General features: G+C 35.1%; 1 protein-coding gene across 1 annotated transcript in view; it reads right to left on the bottom strand.

Annotated features, from left to right (window-relative positions):
* ssp3 (SCAPER domain-containing protein short spindle 3) overlaps positions 1–19215 on the bottom strand; it is a 408421-nt gene that overhangs the window by 296754 nt on the left and 92452 nt on the right. The window contains exon 5 of the mRNA XM_090377943.1: positions 1888–1988. Within this exon, the coding sequence (XP_090234069.1) occupies positions 1888–1988 (101 nt within the window). The remainder of the gene's footprint in view (positions 1–1887; positions 1989–19215) is intronic.

The following is a 19215-nucleotide window of genomic DNA, read 5'->3' as shown; positions in this document are numbered from 1 at the left end:
CTTCACTGTTGGTAACATCATCAGTTGATCCCACTGTATAGAATTTAAAAATTGTCTGAGATCACTGTAGTCACCTTTACGAAAGCAACTTTCTGATATCCTCTGGCTTAAAATATCCTTACCCCATATTGTTAAATGTATCAGTTGTCTCTAATCAAAGACAGGAAGTCAGAATTTGACTTATTGTCTTTGAACTCTACATTCCTCAATGTAACTTTCCAAACAGTGGAGTAATTTTTCTTGGTGATTTTAATGTTTACAACTCCAACTGGCTTCAGTTTTCTAGTTACATAATAAAATTAAACAAAAAGTAATAAATATATATAAACATTAAAACACTATATAAATTAATATATCAGTAAAGTAATGCTAAGAAAAAAAAAGATAAAATCCATTTTTTTTTTGATACAGACAAAGCAATAATAATGTGCTTATGCCAAGAGAGATTAGAAGTTAGGGTAATCCTCCAATAGAGATATACGATCTTTTCTAAAAATTGGAGTGTCAATGAAGATAAGCATAGGAGCAGCAGACTTTTGCTCATCACATCACAACTTATGAAGTTGTGATGTATCCAGAGGACTATTGATATTGACTGTATATGTTGAAGGGTAGTTGTGGAAAGGATCAAGTGTGTTCAGTGTGTGGTTAGAATTGGCTGATATTCTGGTAGGTAGGTGAACAAGTTAAGGTCATTAGTAATCACAAAGGCTTCAGCATCTCGACCAGCTGTATCCACGTAAATTTTAAAGTTATTAAACATACTACAAAATTCATATCAATAATACTCTGGAACTCTGAACATTGACAATATTCAGAGGCCAGAAGTCCAAAAGATATCCACATTTTATAGTTCTTAATAAGAAAATTATTAAGTAAAGGAATAGGGTTAATTCAGTGCAGGTCTTATATTCTGTTATTTTTTTGTTTTGTTTTGCTGTCTTATTCCTTTGTTCCCTTCATTAACCTGGCTAGTCAACAAGGGACACCTGACTGGTGTTTCTCCAAAAGAAGTAATTCTGCATTAGCCTTTAATTAATTAATTAATTAATTAAAGTGAACAGTTCCTTTAATTAATTTAAAAATCTGAATGTTTTTCTAATTTCCTAAATATATTCAAACTTTAATTGCAACAGTTCCTGATCTTTTTTTCTTTTTTTTTATGGTTTTCACAGAGCAATTAAACATAAGCATCTCTTAGGCACATTTAAAAAAAAAAATTTTTTTTTAAATTATTATTATTATTATTTTTTAAATTTTATTTGTACACTCAGCCAGCAGAAATATGTGTACATTTAAAATTTTGTGGGCTTAACAGCTCTCTGAATGGGAAAATGAAGTGAATTTCATGTTTTATATTTTGCATGTAACCTTGTTTTTCATTTTCAACAGAATAAATTTATTTTTGTTTTTTAAAATATAATGTAAAAATATATAGTATTTTTTAAATATTTTATTAAAAATTAAAAAAATTACATAATAAGTATTGCAGTCCATTAAGAAAAGAAGAAATATTGGTACACCACAAGTCAAATTTAAAAGTCCAAAATTTTTTTTTTACAAAAATAAAACACTAGTTGGGTATGAATGCTGATGGGTTAACAGCAGAGGCATTATAATTAGTCATAGTAGAATCTTCAAGCTTTTAATTAATAATAGATTTGACACTTTTTGTGTAAAATCTATTATTAATTAAATTCAATGTTATTCAATAAACAATGATTTTAGTAATTTTAAGTTAGCTCCTGGATAATGATATGATTTCAAAAGTGAGCATAACCCCAGACCTGCCATTCTAACTTTAGGGAACAAAGTCTCCAAGACAGCAAGCCAGAGAAGCAGTTACTATCAAAGTTAATTATTATTTTTAAGCAATTAATACTATACCTGTTGGGAGGTGGTGTCTTTTCAAATGTTTTACTAATATTTAACCACTCAATAAGAGAACGAAATTCTTTTGTGTAGTTATCTAGCATCATAATCGCCTCCTAAAATTTAAAAATAAAAACAAATACACTAACCCATTTCTAATATAACAGATATAAATTTATCACATCTCACACATTGAGGTGAAATTATTAAGCAAATTACTGCAAAAATTTTTTCTTAGTAATGAAATTATCTATTATTAACTAAACATATGAATGAAATATAAATGAATAATATGTTGTGTGAAAGACATATGTGAGATTAAATAAAATTACTAAACAGATAAATGAAGTACATTAACTCATGTAATTTTTGGCTATTTTTTTCAGTTTACTGAACCAAAATTATTTCACACTGTTCCCATCTGATGGAACCACTAAAACATCAGTATGCATTAATGGTCCTGTCATTACCAGCTTCCTGTCTTCTAAAACATTTTTAAAGTGATTCTGAAATATTAACCCAGTGTTTCTCAACCTGTGTGCAGCGGCACATTAATGTGCCACAAGTATACTTCAGGTGTGCTGCAGAAAATGCAAATAAAAAAGTTAATAAATCCAAGTTTTATAATAAAAATTAATTAAAATAATAAATTTGTTTATTTACACTGCACCGATCCCAGCTGCTTCCAGCCATCAATGTAACATCACGCTTTGATTCCTAGTATTAGATCTGTTCACTTTTAATTTTTTGTTCATCTTTATTCAGCCATTCTTATCATTTGAGAGTCCAATTCCCTCAACATGGATTGTTGAGGAGGCTTCCATCCTGCAGTGGGTTGATAATGGCTGCAGTTTATCTTTTTTTTTTTTTTTTTTTTTTAATCATTTGAGAGACTCTCCCAGGCACTTTGCAGTTGTGTAAATGCAACTTGTAAGCAGCACAGTAAGAAATTTCCTTTGTGTTTTTATAACTCTAAAATGTCATATTCAGTTAATTTGTATAGAACAGGTATTTTCAATTAACTGTATTAGTACATTCTAGAAGTAACTTTAATTTTTTTAGAAATCATGAGCGATGGATAAATTTTTTAGTGAAACAAAATCAGAAGAGGCAAATTGATAACAATGAGCTTGGAGAAAATGACAAAAACAAAAATGAGCAACCATCAACATCAAAAAAGAAGAAAACATTGTCGTAAATATGATGATGATTATTTGGCAATGGGATTTTCATAACTTGTAAAGGTGGAGGACAATATGGTACCCAACATTGTCCTCTACCTTTATGTGTGGTATGTGATTAAAAATTGTCAAAAGAATCAATGTTGCCAAATAAACTGCAATGTCATTTTTCTATGAAACATGAAAATTTATTGTCTAAAACTATGGAATATTTTAAGACTGCACCTCTACAAGAACACAAGGTACGGAATTTTATAGTATGACTAAAATATCTGATAAAGCTCAAGAAGCCCTTTGAGTAGCCAAACTGGTGGCAAAAAAAAAAAACTCACCTGATTGCAGAAAGTCTGATTTTACCAGCATGACGGGTAATCGTGAAAAGCATTTTGGGAGAGGAAGCTGGAAAAAAATAATGACCGCACCACTTATGAACAGCACCATTAGCAAGCATATAAAAGAAATGTCCAATGATATTGAAGAACAATTTGTTCAAAATATTAATAATTTTGGGTGACTGTTTGCATCGCAAGTAGATAATTCTACAGATATTAGCGGGAGAGCCCAATGAATAGCATTTGTCAGGTTTATCGAAAATAACACAATTAGTAATTTTTTTTTTTTTTTTTTTTTTTTTGTTGTTGTTGTAAAGAACTCAGGTTGTTGTTTGTTATTTGGTTTTTAGGAGCATTAGCAACTAAGGCCATATTGCTCCGGGATATGCGGTGGTCATTCCCTGACCTTTCCGCATTCTCCGTATTTGGTGGTGACAGGCTCGAACCCCGGTCTAATCAAGAAGCGTGTGCTACGCACTGCTGCTCCTTCCCACCTGGCGTAAAGAACTCACTGAAAGAACAACCAGCCAAGATATTTTCGAAGTAATGAATAATTATTTACAAAAGTGTGATATATTATGGAAGTCGTGTGCCGGCATTTGCACCGATGCTATTCCCGCGATGAAAGAAGCACTAAAAGGATTAGTGCTTCTTTGTAAACTGGGTAAAACGACACAATTCAAATATTATTACAACACACTGTTTTATACACAGAGAAGTTCTAGTAGCGAAGACAGCTATACCCAATTTAAAACTGTACTTGATCAAGCGGTTAAAATGGTCAATTATATCAAAACTAGACCACAAAAAATACATATTTTCTTTTCACGCCTTGAAACCTGGCATTGTATTATTCTCTTTGGCAATGCATGTTCGATCCGGCATTTTTTTCCAATACAGAGCAGTCTCGCCAATGTTAAAAATTTGCTGCGTTGAATAGCCGCCTTCATCGATAATTTTTTCCAACACATCACAAATTTTCTTCGCAACTGCAGAATCGGCACTGGCAACTTCACCGCATACTCTAACATTGTGGAAAACAGCACGATGCTTGAACCTATTAAACCACACGTTGCTTGCCACGAACTTGGCTCGGGGTTTGCCGTACTTATCCTTAATATCTTCATAAATACTTGTTGCTTTTGCTTGAATGGTCATTACACTCAGGGATACTTCATTTCTGAATCCGATTTTGCATCCACATCTGTTCCATCTTCGATATAGCACCTAAATGCTGTTTTGTGATCACAGCTGATCTTAAATGCATTGATCCTTTGACATGTTCTTTTATACGTGCACTGTCCTTTAAAATAGTATTCACCGTTGAAGCAGCGAGACCTAATTTCCTTGCAATAGATGACAAACTTTGTCCTGCTTCGTACTTCTTAATCATTTTCATTTTTAAATCAATTTTGTTTCATTTCCTGGCACTACCACTACTTGCACTTTTCGCTGGTCACTTTCCCCTCATCATTGTAATACGTAAATAGGAATAAAGAGAAGTTTCTGAAAATTTTTTTTTAAGAAGTGATTGAAGATTTCAGTGAAGGAGAACATATTTCACCATAATAGCGTAAAAACCACACAATTGCAGTTATTGGTATTATCACAAATGCAATAAGATAGAGTTTACTACCCATTTATAATTAGATACACTAACAGAAAAGCCCAATAAACCGGAAAGTGCAAATTATTTTGTTTTATGGTCGTGACCTCCAGAAACATGCTTTAGAAAAATATCACAAAAGCGTTTAAAACTGATTCTTATAACGGGAACATATGGTAACGATGAAAGGGTAGTACAATTTTCATTATAAATATTACCTTTTAGAGAGATAAATAGCTTAGTAATAAGCAAAATTTTCAACTTACAAGAACTTGGAATGAATTTAAAAAAAAACAACAATGTGTTATTGGGTTCACATTACCAAATTTTCATGATACCTCCATTTATTCCTACAGGATACAAAACACGTTTCCACGATTTTTTTAAGTTCCCACTGGCCGGCAAAAACTTACATAAAGTTGAATTTCTGTAAGTTGAGTATTATGTAAGTCGGGGAGTTTCTGCATATATATATATATACAATATTGATAACAATAATAGGATTTAATCACATTACTGAACGACTAAGCAAGCAAGAAAAAGTATTAGATTATTAAACTAGGTTATGGATTTAGGGCACTACTAGTTATAATAGAAACACCCAGCAGCCATAATGAAATATAGATAAATGTTTATTTTCAGTGTAGGTGGGGGTGCTGACCTGTCAATTGTAATTACCATGGAAAAATTGAGAATGCCAGCAAGGTAAAAACAGATAGCCTGAAATTAAATTAGATTAACATAAAAATAATTGTTGTTGTTTAAGAGCTATTGGCACAACAGCAGCTTAGGCTATAATGCACCTAGCCTAGGTAGGATCATAAAAATAATAATGATAATAATGATGGTACCTAAAGTAGTGGGTCCCTAGGGCTTTAACTACTTCTTCAAAGGGCCAGCAGCCAAAACTGTAGGAGCCACCGCAATAAGCAGGGTCTCTGTTTCTGTTATGATTTATATGTGCAAAATGTATACATTATAGCCGACCTGACAGAGACCAAAAAGAAAGGAATAAAATTCAATCATAAATAAAAACAAATATATAACTATAAAATAGAGTTAAAAACTAAAATAATGCCAATTAAATCTAGTTAAAAGAAAAATGAATGAAGGTTTCAATTCAAAAAGAAGGCAAAATACAGTATGAAATTTAAACAAAGTAACTTTAGATAATGCAATAAAGTCAGGTTAATGCCATCTTACTGTTTGCTTAGACCGGAATCAATGAAGTTAGCTATGTGGGGTGATTACAGAGCAAAATAGGAGACACAAAGAAGAAAGCTGATAGTTCTCTGCACAGCACATTTATATCAGTTGAAGTAACCCCAAGTGAGGGGGAGAAAGCAGAAGGTATAGGTATATTGAGGGTCAGACGGCTCTAGGGATTTCTCCCTTCTCTGCGTATGTTCTATGTATTGAGTGACAGTACCCTGTCTATGCCAGAGGTTTAAAAAATAATGTATGGTATGTAGTTTGTTGTGCCCATTGTTCATCCAGCTTGTTGGCTGTAGGGCCCCTAGTGGGAGCCAGCGTTACCATACCTATCCACTGGGATGCGGGCCTCATGTACCAAGAGACTAATTATACTCTGGCAGGTGCTGCCACTTACTTTCCTGAGATTTTGGTGACTAGAACCTAAAATGAAGGTTGGAGCGATTGCGGTTGATTTAAGTAAAACTGCATTCAGAAAGTGCTGCGTGGGGTTTTATGCTGAAAGAACTATTTCTAGAGAGCCTAAAAGGTCAGGCAAAATTTGATGTGCTTTAAATTTGGACACGTGGGGCAGTTGCTGTACAAGAGAAAGTGTTGACAGGGGGTGAAATAGGAAGAAGAGGGGTCGGATAAGAAGGTGACCCCCATTTTCAGTGGGGCATGCCCATGCCCCACCAGAGTGAAAATATGGAGAGGGGAGAATCGAAGGGGGAAAAAACTTCCCCCCATCCCCAGGAAATAGGAAAAAAAACAGGTCCGCACAAGAGAGTACTGTTTTGGGTCGCCAATAGGCCATATTACCTATTGTATCTCCGCTGTAGTCCAAATGGTGGTGTCACCACTGACTCAAAGACAAGGTCTTCTCCTGGCAAGCCGGGGTTTCGGGTTCTGTCACTTTCATTATCGGGCCTTTGTTGTGCAGTGAATTGGAGTTTTCTTTGTTTACTTTCAGGAGTGAGAATTCTGGATTGGTGTTCAAACTGGCTATCACAGAGTGGGTGCTGCAGGATAGCTTCATACATTATGGTAGGTTTTATTTGTGTGTCACATTCTTGTTTGACCTCCTGCAGTCCTTCTAGTTGGGTTGCCTTTGGTGTATTACTATCATTGTTTTCCTTCTGGAAAATAGATCCTGGGCATATTGACTGAGTGCCTTGTAGTCCTCTTGAGTGTCTAACAGTCTGGGTTCTTGGTTGTCTGGTATATACTGGATTGCAGTTATTAGGCGTAGTCATAGGTTGTCATATACATCGCAGTTGAACATTAAGTGTCTCCAGGACTCCGGGTTGCCACAGGGACAGTCTGCGTTATCTATTATGCCAAGTTGGTGAAGTTTACCTTTAAACGGGCAGTGTCCTGTAAAGAGGAAGGTGATATTTCCAACCAGGGTGAAACCACGCTGGCACCTTAGGGTAAAGCTAGACAGAATCTTCTAGTCACTGCGCCTTTTTCTGTGTCGCTCCATCTCCTCTGCCAAATCTGGATAAGGTGGTCGGTGATTCTTCTCTTCTCACAGTTGTGGTCATTAGTGATGTCAGTGGCGAGGTCACACATTATTGTAGCCGATGTGTTTCTAGCAAGATGGTAGAGTAGACCACAGCAGGTAGCCTGAGGTCCAGAGGGAGGACCCCTGCCAAGACTTGGAGGGCAGCCGTGTTAGTCATTCTAGTCGCTCTCGTCATGGTGAGGAGGATGATCCTCTGAATGGTTTCGAGTATCCTTTTATTCACTTCTAGACCTACTCTCACATACCAGACAGGAGAGCCACACATGATGGCAGGTATGAAGAGAGCTTTGTAGTAGAGGGACAGGGTAATATGGCTGAGTCCCCAGTCCCTATGGGTGACTCTAGCAATGAGGGCTGCATATCTTCTTATCTTTTGTTTAATATATTCTAGGTGTGGCTTGAAATTTAATTTTCTGTCCAGGATTATTCCTAGGTATTTGATCTGTTTGCACAGCTTAACTGTTTTGTTCTCAATCTTAATTTGTGGTCGTCTCCTTAAGTCTAGCATACCTTTAAGCAGCACCGATTTTGTCTTGCCGGGTGCTAGTTTGAGCAAATGTAGCAGCTTTTGCTTGCATTTCTAGGGAGGATCTGCTGTCAGCCTCAATGGTCGACCAAGTCATCTGCATAGGCCTGGGCCTCCACACCACCCAGATCCATGACAAGGAAGTCATCTAAGACAAAGTTCCAGAGGAACAGCCCCAGGACAGAACTCTGGTGGCAACCCATTGGGACTGGGTGACTGAGGCATTTATATGGTTGGTAACTTGCACTGCTCTATCAGCCAGGTAATCCTTCATGCAATTGTAAAGATTCAATGGAAGGTTGGCAGCTCTGAGTCTTGCCAAGATGCTCGGTCACCAGAGGGTGTTGAACGCCACAGCAAAATCCACTGCGATGATGAGGAAGTATTTCCTTTGACAATGGGTGGCTCTAGAGAATGGTTCTGTATTGCTTTGATAGTGGATTTGCCAGGAGTAAATCCATATTGCTTAGTCATGTTAGGATTTACTTCATTATAATGCCTTGTGATTCTGGTATGTAGCAACCTTTCGTATATTTTACTAAGGGTTGGTAGCAAGGCTATGGGTCTGTAGGAACTAGGTATCTCTGGTGGCCTTGTTGGGTTTTTTAGGAACAGTTTTAAATTTGCTTTTTTCCGCCGTAGTGAAAATTTACTTGCTTCCAGGCAGCAATTGAATAGTTTTAGTAGGTGTGAAATCAAAGTGAACCGTGCCCATGTGATGGGGAAGTAGCCATTAAACAAATGAGGCAAAGTACCCTCATTTGTTTAATGGTTTACTTCCCTGTCACACAGTTATGATTCACTTTGACGATAATAACAATAATAAATTTCACACCTTCTTCCCACCCCACTTAGGGTTACTTCAACTGATATAAATATACTGTACAGAGAACTATCAGCTTTCTTCTTTGGGTCTCTGATGTTGCTCTGTAATCACCACACGTAGCTAACTTCATTGATTCCGGTCTAAGCAAACAGTAAGATGGCATTAACCTGACTTTATTGCGTTATCTAAAGTTACTTTGTTTAAATTCCATACTGTATTTTGCCTTCTTTTTGAATTCAAACTTTCATTAATTTTTCCTTTAACTAGATTTAATTGACATTATTTAGCTTTTTAGCTCTATTTTATACTTATATATATATTTTTAATTACGTTTGAATTTTATTCCTTTCTTTTTGGTCTCTGTTGAGTCGGCTATGATGTATACATTTTGCAACTAAAAATTATAACAGAAACAGAGACCCTGCTTATTGTGGTGGCTCCTACAGTTTTGGCTACCAGCCCTCTGAAGAAGTCATTAAAGCCACAGTACCCACTACTTTAGGTACCATCGTTATTAGCATTATTATTTTTATGTTAATCTAATTTAATTTAGGGTTATCTACTTTTACCCTGCTGGCATTCTCAATTTATCCATGGTAATTACAATTGACAGGTAAGCACCCTCACCCAATACACTGAAAATAAACATTTGTCTCTACCAGTGAGCCAGATGATTTTGTAATAACTGATAACAAAGTGGAGGAGAAATTGTTGAAAATAAACATAAGAAAGGCACCTGGGGTAGATGGGATCTGTCCAGTTATATTAAAGGAAGCAGCAAAGGAAGTAAGCAAACTCACAACCATAATTATGAGTGCTGCCTTGGACTCAGGGGAGGTACCCATGGCCTGGAGATGTGTAAATGTGACCCCAATTTGCAAAGGAAAATCGAAGGGCGACACAAGTAATTACAGACCTGATAGTTTAACTTTTGTTCCAGGGATATTAATGGAGGCACTAGTTAAATAAGCACTGCAGGATCATCTAAACAAGACTTTCAGTTATAGCTTGGATGCAGCATGGGTTTGTTAAGGGGAAGTCTTGTCTGACCAATTTGATTGGATACTATGACGTGGTCACAAAGGAACTGAATGCAAAGAATAATTTTGATATCATATATTTGGATCATAGAAAGGCTTTTGATACTGTTGCACATGGAAGACTGCTGCACAAATTGGAGCAGTGTGGCATTGGAGGCAAATTGTTGCTATGGTATAAAGGGATGGTTGAGTGGGAGAAGACAGAGAGTGGTAACGAATGGACGCTGCTCTCCGTGGACTAATGTTATTAGTGGAATCCCTCAGGGTTCAGTGTTGTGTCCATTGTTGTTTTCTGTATTTATTAATGATGGTATATCAGGCTGAATGTCCAAGTTTGCAGACGATACCAAGGTCAGCAGGGTTGTTAATGACACTAATGACAGTACACTGCTGCAACAGGATCTAGAAAAGTTGAGCAGATGCACTGAGAGGTGGCAAATGAAGTTTAACATTGACAAATGTAAAGTACTGTATATGGGAAACAGTAACCATAGAGTAATGTATCAACTGTGTGGTACTACACTGACAGTGGCAGAGAATGAAAAGGACCTGGAGTTAATTGTGCAGGCAGATATGAAGTTTTCTGAGCAGTGCAGATGGTCTGCAAGAGTAGCTCGTGGTGTCTTGTCAATGATATACAGGAATTTTTCTAGCAGGGATAAGGAGGTGATTATCCCATTGTATAAGGGAATGGTCAGGCCACACCTTGAATACTGTATATAGGTCTGGAGGCCTCATTTTAAGAAGGATGTAGAGCTGCTGGAACGAGTACAGAGAAGGGCAACAAGATTAGTGAATGGAACAAAGGGTTGCTCTTACGAAGAAAGGCTTAAGTTTTGCAAATTACAGTGTTTGGAGACTAAAAAACCTGTGAGGTGATCTGATTGAGGTGTATAAATCCTTGAATGGTTTGAGAATGCTCAATGCTGATGGGATTCTTCCTCTTGCTCAGAATAATCGCCTGAGAGGGTATAAATTCAAATTGAGGAAAGACAGCTGTAGGATAGATGTGCGGAAGTTTACATTTAGCCAGCAGGTGGTTGATTGCTGGAACAAACTTCCATCCGTCGTAGAAGTTGATAGCTGAAATAGATTCAAGGCAGAACTAGACAAACATTTGGAGGGAGGGAATGGGTGAAGTGAGGTGGGTTTTTTTTTTTTTTTTTGGCTGATTCTATATATGCTTGCTTACCTGCATCATGTGCCTTTACTAATGCTAATATAAATATACCGTATATACAGTCTGACCTCTCTTTAATGCACTTCGATATAGTGAATTTTTTAGTTTTCCCCTTAGTCATTACATTGAAATTGTTTCTGTATAACAAAGAAAATTTCCATATAATGAACTAATTTCAAAAAAACCCAGGAACGCATTATTCGCACCTCTGGCCTTTAAGCAATAGAGCTAATGCTGTAGAAAGCACGAGTTAATAGTTAAAAGGATTAAGATTTAATCACATCAGCTATTAAGAGCTAAAAGGATTAATTTTTAAGAACATGAATTAAGAGTTCAAATATTCTACAATTTACTGTTGCCCGTAAAACCTCTACAACCCAAACCTCTGCTGTACCTAGAAGCCACGCTGGTCAACTGCTATCTATGTATCCACAGCCATTGGCAAAGATTAAGGCATATTCGTGTAGATCGGGGTGTTAAAAAAAAATAAAAACTCGCTTTAAAATTTAGTATCTCTGCCAGTAGAGTATCAACCAATTTGAAAAACAAAAACCGTTTTTGATTCTCAAATTGTTTGAGGAAACAGTTCCTAGTCAGAAGCATGTGAAATTATGCATGTACAATTATTATATGTAGATGAAGCCGTTTTTAAGTAGGTGAAGTTAATTCAAGACTAAAACATGCCGATATCAGGGCCACTAATAAAAGAAAAGGCTATGGAGTACGCATCTTTTCTGGGACATAAAACATTCTAAGCCAGTTCTGGTTGGCTGGACACATTTTAAAAGTGCCATGGCTTCCTCGAAAAAGTAATTTGTGGTGAAAGTGGAATTGTAATCGAAGAACACTGTACTCCTTGGAGAGAAACAGTGAAAAAAAAATTATGGAGGACTACAAGCCCAAAGACATGTTCAACATTGATGAAACAGGTCTATATTTCAAATGTTTGCCGAACAAGACAAGACAATGACTTTTAAAGGTGATAAATGTGTATGTGGTGGTGGTGGTAGTAGTAGTAGTAATGGAGGCATGTGATGCAAGAAAGCAAATGTATGAGCTTATGTAGTATCAGCCACAAAAAAAAAAAAAAAAAAAAATTTCACACATTCATTCCCTTTTTCACAATAACAGACGGAAGTTTGTTCTGGCAATTAACTACCCACTGGCTAGAGGCAAATTTCCGCACCAAGTATTCTACAACTGATGTCATGATATAACATGACATTCAGAGTGATGTCATGGTAAAATAGTAAGGAGAGAATTAGTCATCTTGATCGGTGCAAATGCAGCTAGTAATGAAAAACTGAATAGGCAAAAGTAAATAACCCCTATGTTTCAAAGGAGTAAAGTTGTTAGAGTTGCACTACAACTACAAAAAAAAAAAAAAAAACTTAAGACGACAAGTGAAATTTTTGAACAGTGGATTTTAAATTTCAATAAAAAGATGACGAAAGAAAATGGAAAAATTGTGTTGATTGTCGACAACTGCCCTGCCCTGCCCACCTTCACTAGGTAATTTTTAAACTTAGAGGTGTGAAGCTAGTTTTCTTCTCTCTGAATACTTCATCTAAACTGCAACCAATGGACCAAGGCATTATCAAGAATTTGAAAATGCACTACCAAAGACGCATACTGAAAAAAAAAATTAAACTGAGAATAGAAACCAACCAACCTATAGGTTCTGTTATAGATTTGAGACTGTGCATATCAGAGTTGGCAAAAGTGTGGAGTCAAGATGTGACGGAAACACCGATTAAGAATTGTTGACTAAAAGCAGGTTTTGCTAAAATGCCAATTAACAGCGATGAGAGGGATGAACTATTAGAAAATATTCAGCAATCTTGGGAAGAACTCCAAGCAAGAGATTTGATCAGTGGAAAAATTGTTCTTGATGAATTTTTAGGAGTTGATAATGATATTATAGTAGCGAAATATCCGAGTGACTCCAACATTTTTGAGAGTATTCAAAGAACTAGTGACAATATCAGCAAAGATTTGGACGAAAATGAGGGCAATATTAAACCTACCAAACATTAAAGTTGGCAGCACTTAAAACTTTGCATCGAGGCCTTCAATGTGAAGAAAATGTGCCAGAAAATATATTTCAGTGTTTAACATTTTTATGAACAATGTACAGTAAAAGGTCATGTTTCTCTATAATGAAATTTCTGTTTAATGAATTTTTTCAAGGGAATGATCGATTTCGTTATATAGAGGTCTGACTGTGTATATATATATATATATATATTATAATATACTGTATATTAATATATATATTATTTATAATTTTTATTTATTTGGCTAAGGTAAAGAAAGCCAACACGATAATGACGAGAAACATTGTATAGCTTATGTGGAAAATTAGTTTCCCAACACAGGACTCTAACGCTGCTCACTCGGTAAACAGACGGTAGGTGTTATCAGTCTGGAGCCAAAATCGAGAAGAATATATTGATTGACAGGTAAGCGTGGCAAATGATGAAATGATTGGTGGTGGGCGTGACAAACGACAAACTACTGTGTAGTCATTGGTTGGCTTTGTAATGTGCATTTATGAGTAAAGAATGGAGCATAATAGTTTTGTAATGAATGGTAAACAGGTAATAGTAGCGATGAAGAAATTTGTAAGGAAAATAAAACGTTGGTTGATTTTTTGATGAAAACTAAATTAATAAAAGTTTCGTTCTGTTCATTTTTATGTTCTTCATTATGTTTTTTTCTCATTATTAAAAGTAGATTTTTGGAGTTCATGTGTGAGTGTTTTTACTATACTGTCGATTTAGGTTTGGTTACGAAAAAAGGAAAAGATTTCAAATATACTGTATTTCGTAACCTGATCTTAAATGGTAGTTTAGGAAATAATAGAAACGTTTCCTTATATTTAGTGACCTAATCTTAAACGTTAGGTTAGGAAATAATATAAGAAAAGAAAGAAAGATTCTATATATATATATATATATATATATATATATATATATATATATATATATATATTAAAAATAAATAAGAAAAATAGTAAGAAAGCTAACATCAGTGGCAGCAGAAAAGCACAATCCACTACATGTTGCTTATAATAAGCTAAATTAAAATATGATTTTTGCCAGTAGCATGGCAAACCAGTAGAGTGAAAATGAACTTAACCAAATAAAATAACATAATAACAGAAAAATATATATAGGGGGGATCATTTTATTAACTGGTCATGTAATGTTGTTAGTCTACGTTTCCACTTTAGTGAGATTTCACATAATTCAGAAACGGGTGCCTTCAGGGAGCACCGCTAAATTTATTTTAATTGGCTTAATTTTCTAAATTATTTTAGGAATGATGCTTCAACACTCTTCTTCTTTATCCCCCCCCATATATATTTTTCTGTTATTGTTATGTTATTTTATTTGGTTAAGTTCATTTTCACTCTACTGGTTTGCCATGCTACTGGCAAAAATCCTATTTTAATTTAGCTTATATATATATATATATATATAGTGGATAGCTGTTGAGGTGTTGATTGACGTTATGATACGTGTGTATCCCCATGAGTGTCTAAAAATAAAAGTACAGTAATAAAAAAACAATATTTTGTTAATAAAAAATTTATGTGCTAGTCCACATGATTCTAAAGAAAAAAAGTTAGGTTACCCCCTCGACTTCGAGAGGGGTTCAAGCTCCCATGGGATTCAAGTGGAGGTAACCTGGCCTTTTTTCACCATTACGGAAAGTGTTTATTAGGGCAAGTTACCATTAGTGCTTCTGAGTGCTACTAAAATGATACTAACCTGATGTTATCGTGTGTTGTGTTCACGCACCAATCAGCACCTCGTTTTCCACGCCTACCTATCAATCAATATATTGTTTTCGGCTTTGCTTCAGACCGATAACACCTACTGTCTGTTTATCAAGCGAGCAGCACTACAGTGCCGTATCAGGAAACTAATTTTCCGCATAAGTTATTCGCCGTTTCTCGTCGTTCTCGTGTTGGCTTTCTTTACCTTCGCCATTTATTTTTATTATATATTTATAATATATATATTACAAATATTATATATATATGAGTATAACAGAGTGCCACAAAATTTTAGCATCTTTCAAAGGGTGTCGCAACAATGAAAAGGTTGAGAAACACTGCATTAACTTATCTGTATTCAGGCTTGATCAAGTTGATTTTGGGCTTACTTTGGTGAAATTTATTTCACATCAAGGTTCAAGTAAAGTAGATTTAGCAAAAAATTACATGTTTCAGTGTACTTCATTTATCTATTTAATAAATAAATTTTCTGTTTATACTCCAGGACAACCACACGGTCAGAGGAGTTCGCAAGATAGAGAGAATACAAGAAACAGCACCGTATTCAGCAGTCATGGGCTTGAATCCGGGTCACTCAAGGCACGTATACTTATCAACCCGCACGCTTGACCACTCAGCTACGGCGGCCTTTTTACATATTTAGTGATAAATGGATAATACTATTCTAAAAGAAACTGGTGAAAAGCAAACAATTAGAGACAAATTAAGCCTCTTAATAATCTTAATAATCATAGAAGTTCTGAAGCTTTAAAAAAAAATTTTTTTTTCGAATTTAAGATTTTGAGTTTTATTTAAAATTAAAAAAAATCACGTCTGCAAAATAATTTTGCAAAAGAAGCAAACCATGTAGTAATGAAAATACCCATTTTTCTAATAGAATTGTAAGGGAAGAGAATCGTTCAGGATATGATTAAGCCATTACACAATGACTGTCCCTCAATGTAGAACCAACACAGACTGGGCTGCTAAAGACCAAAGGCAAGTCTAGGTCTGGATGATCCATCACTGTGTCAATTATAGAAAATTGCTGTGTTGCTCATAACCTAATTTTGAAAGACCATGGAACTGATACCTGATAATCTGCATGCATAGCTACATAACATATGGACATAAATGACTAGCATCTGAAGCTGATTGGCACAGCAGAACATATAGTAAAGTGTCTGTTAAAGCCCTAATGCAAGAATATGAAAATGCTACAAAAAGATGTATAAACATTAAGAGGCAAACAACACAGTGATTAAGTTATAGTCTAAGAGCATGCAATGCCTTACATGTGCATAAGGTTATGTTATGTATACCTGGTGGACTTCATGAAAGAGTTCTGATCACTGGGCTAACAGCCAATACTGGGTTATCTGAAGCTGGATGGTCAACACGGAAAATCAACATACATATAGATTATGACGTCCCAATTTTTGGATGCTGCTGGCAACAATGGGAACAACAAAGTATTCTCAGATGCACTACAAAGGCTCTGGTGGCATCAGAAGAACATCAGGACAGAAGAACTGGTGGATGTGCTGAGTTTAGTATGGGGTATGTAGAAAAGGCAGAAACACTGGACTTAAAATAACGTCATCTTTCGCATGTTAAATGAATTTAACACAGATGGCCACTGCTCACTGTTTTGTTTGCCTGCTGTTTTTATAGCATTTCCAGACTCCTACCTCGGAGTGGTAATAGGCATGTTACGGGATGTTCTCAGTGGTGAGCTGTGAATATTTTAACAATGGGCTCGCACTTTTGCCAACTTTTTGATGTGAAACATCTTTTTTTTTTTTGGGGGGGGGGGGGTACCTACCGAGTAAATCTGATCGGCCACGGAAGTGATGTCGTCTGAGGTGTCTGCCAGAGGTGCTTCCCACGCTCAGACCACTAGTCTGTGTGGAACACTCACTAGTAGTATGATTACAGCGTGTGACGCATTTTTCGTGACCAGTAAGATATCTCGAGTTCTAATTTGGAATTTTTGAATAGTATGACGTCACAATCATACTTCCTTCAGTTTACTACTGCAGTAAGTATGATTGCAAGTATTTGTCATATAACAGCAACAATACAAAGATTTGTCAACAATTTCTTATTTCGTCTCGCATTTTCACATACACAGCTGTTCAGCTAACATTCCATTGTTAGGTGCCCCGATATTTAGATACGTTGCAGTAGGAAATATACGTCTTTTACTTTAGTTATCATAAATCCATTGTATATTGTCTTCCAGAAATTATGGAAATTTGTGAATGATCAATAAAATATTTACAATACAAAATCTCCTTTATTTCGTAATCAATATATGCAAATCAAAATATTTAAAAGAAACGTGAGCCACGTCACATAAAACCATCTACGTACTCGGCAGACGCGCGACTTTTTTATTCTTTTATTTATTTATTTTTTTTTTACAACTAGGGAAATAATAATGGATACATTTTTTTTCATAAAATTTTAATACTGCAAATATAAAATAACATGAAAATATTTCCCATATCACAAATAATGAATTATCACAAAACATTCTAGAATATAAAAACAAATATTACATAAAAAAACAAACTGTTCTAGAAAAGGTACACAAAAATCACAGATTACATGAAAAAAATTATTACACAAATATTCAAGAAAAATTTATTCTAAAAATTGCCATATTCAATTTACTTCTGGAGACTAGGCAACTGCGAGGTGATCTGATTGAGGTGTATAAGGCCTTGAATGGGTTGAGCACGCTCAATGCAGATGGGATTCTTCCACTTGTTTAGTTTACGAACCTAAGGGGACATAAATTCAAATTGAGGAAAGACAAATGTAGAACAGATGTGTGGAAATTTGCCTTTAGCCAGCGGGTGGTTATTTGCTGGAACAAACTTCCATTTGTTGTTCTGGAAGTTGATAGCTTAAATAAATTTAAGGAGGATTCGACAAACATTTAGAGGGAATTGCTTTATAATTTTTTTTTATTTTTTTTTTTTTTGGCTGATGCTACATAAGCTCATACACCTGCTTTCTTGCATCACTTGCCACTACTACTACTACTTCTTTATTAATATTTGTTTTCGATCTTCTTCTTTGCTCAATAGCTGAGCTATTATTATGGAAGAATGATTTGACATAACGATCCGGATCAAATTGAAGCAATGGTTTTCCTAAATCCATTTAGATGTATGGTCGTCGTAATCTGCAACATGTTTAATTGTCACAATATTATTCATTACGCTGAAAGCTCGCTCAGCTTCAGCACTGCTAATCGCAATGGTTTCAAAAATATTTCTGGCTTTCTTAATTGAAAAGGGAATTTCACTCGATTTTAAAGATAAATTGTCTTTGACAAAATCTCTAAAATCCTTAATTTTTATTTCATATTTTATCAGAAAACAAATTTCTTATTCGGTTTTCACCATCTTGCCACCGAGATGAAAGTTCTTTCATACCCACGATTTCCAGTAGCATATGTTTAAAATTTCTTTCAATGGTATCATTATTTTCTTCATTTAATTTAAAATCACTCTGTTGCATTAATAACTTATCCTTTAAGAATAAAACAATGCATTTAATAACTTGTCACGAGGCCATTTAATAACTTGTGAATTTAATAACTTGTCACTGTTCTTACTTTCGATTCCTTCAAAATTTTTCAAATTAGCAATAACATTGATAGTTCAAATAATTAATTTATCTGCTTTTGCAAAACATAGTGAATCTGTAAAGCTTTTGAAAGGTAAGAGAGCTCCTGCAGAATGTTGATCATTAGTGCTAAATGGTTAAGAAATTCCAGATTTAAAAGTCGATTTAATAATCTGGAATATTTAACTTCTGATTCAAATATGTTTGCACAATGCAGGATAATTCCCTTAACCCGCAATTACCGTCTGCAAGCTACAAGCTGCTCATCGTAGCCCAAACACATGACCGATCTTTACAGTTTCCATATCTAGTTCTTTAGCAATCATCTTTAATTCATGTTGTTTTTTTTTTTTTTTTTTTTTTTTGGAGATTGGTGATATTCCAGAGTAGGCAATATAATGCATCAGTTTTTTTTTTTTTTTTTAATTATTGCCCCTATGCCATTATATTTTAGAACATTTTCTACACAGTAAAAGCTTCGACAAAATTTCAAAATCTGCCAACATT

Source organism: Mastigoproctus giganteus, chromosome 7 (assembly GCF_048544385.1).
Source record: "Mastigoproctus giganteus isolate SK-2022 chromosome 7, ASM4854438v1, whole genome shotgun sequence".
Lineage (NCBI taxonomy): Eukaryota > Metazoa > Arthropoda > Arachnida > Uropygi > Thelyphonidae > Mastigoproctus > Mastigoproctus giganteus.
Note: the sequence above shows the minus strand (reverse complement) of the source record. Positions and strands in the feature narration are given on the sequence as shown.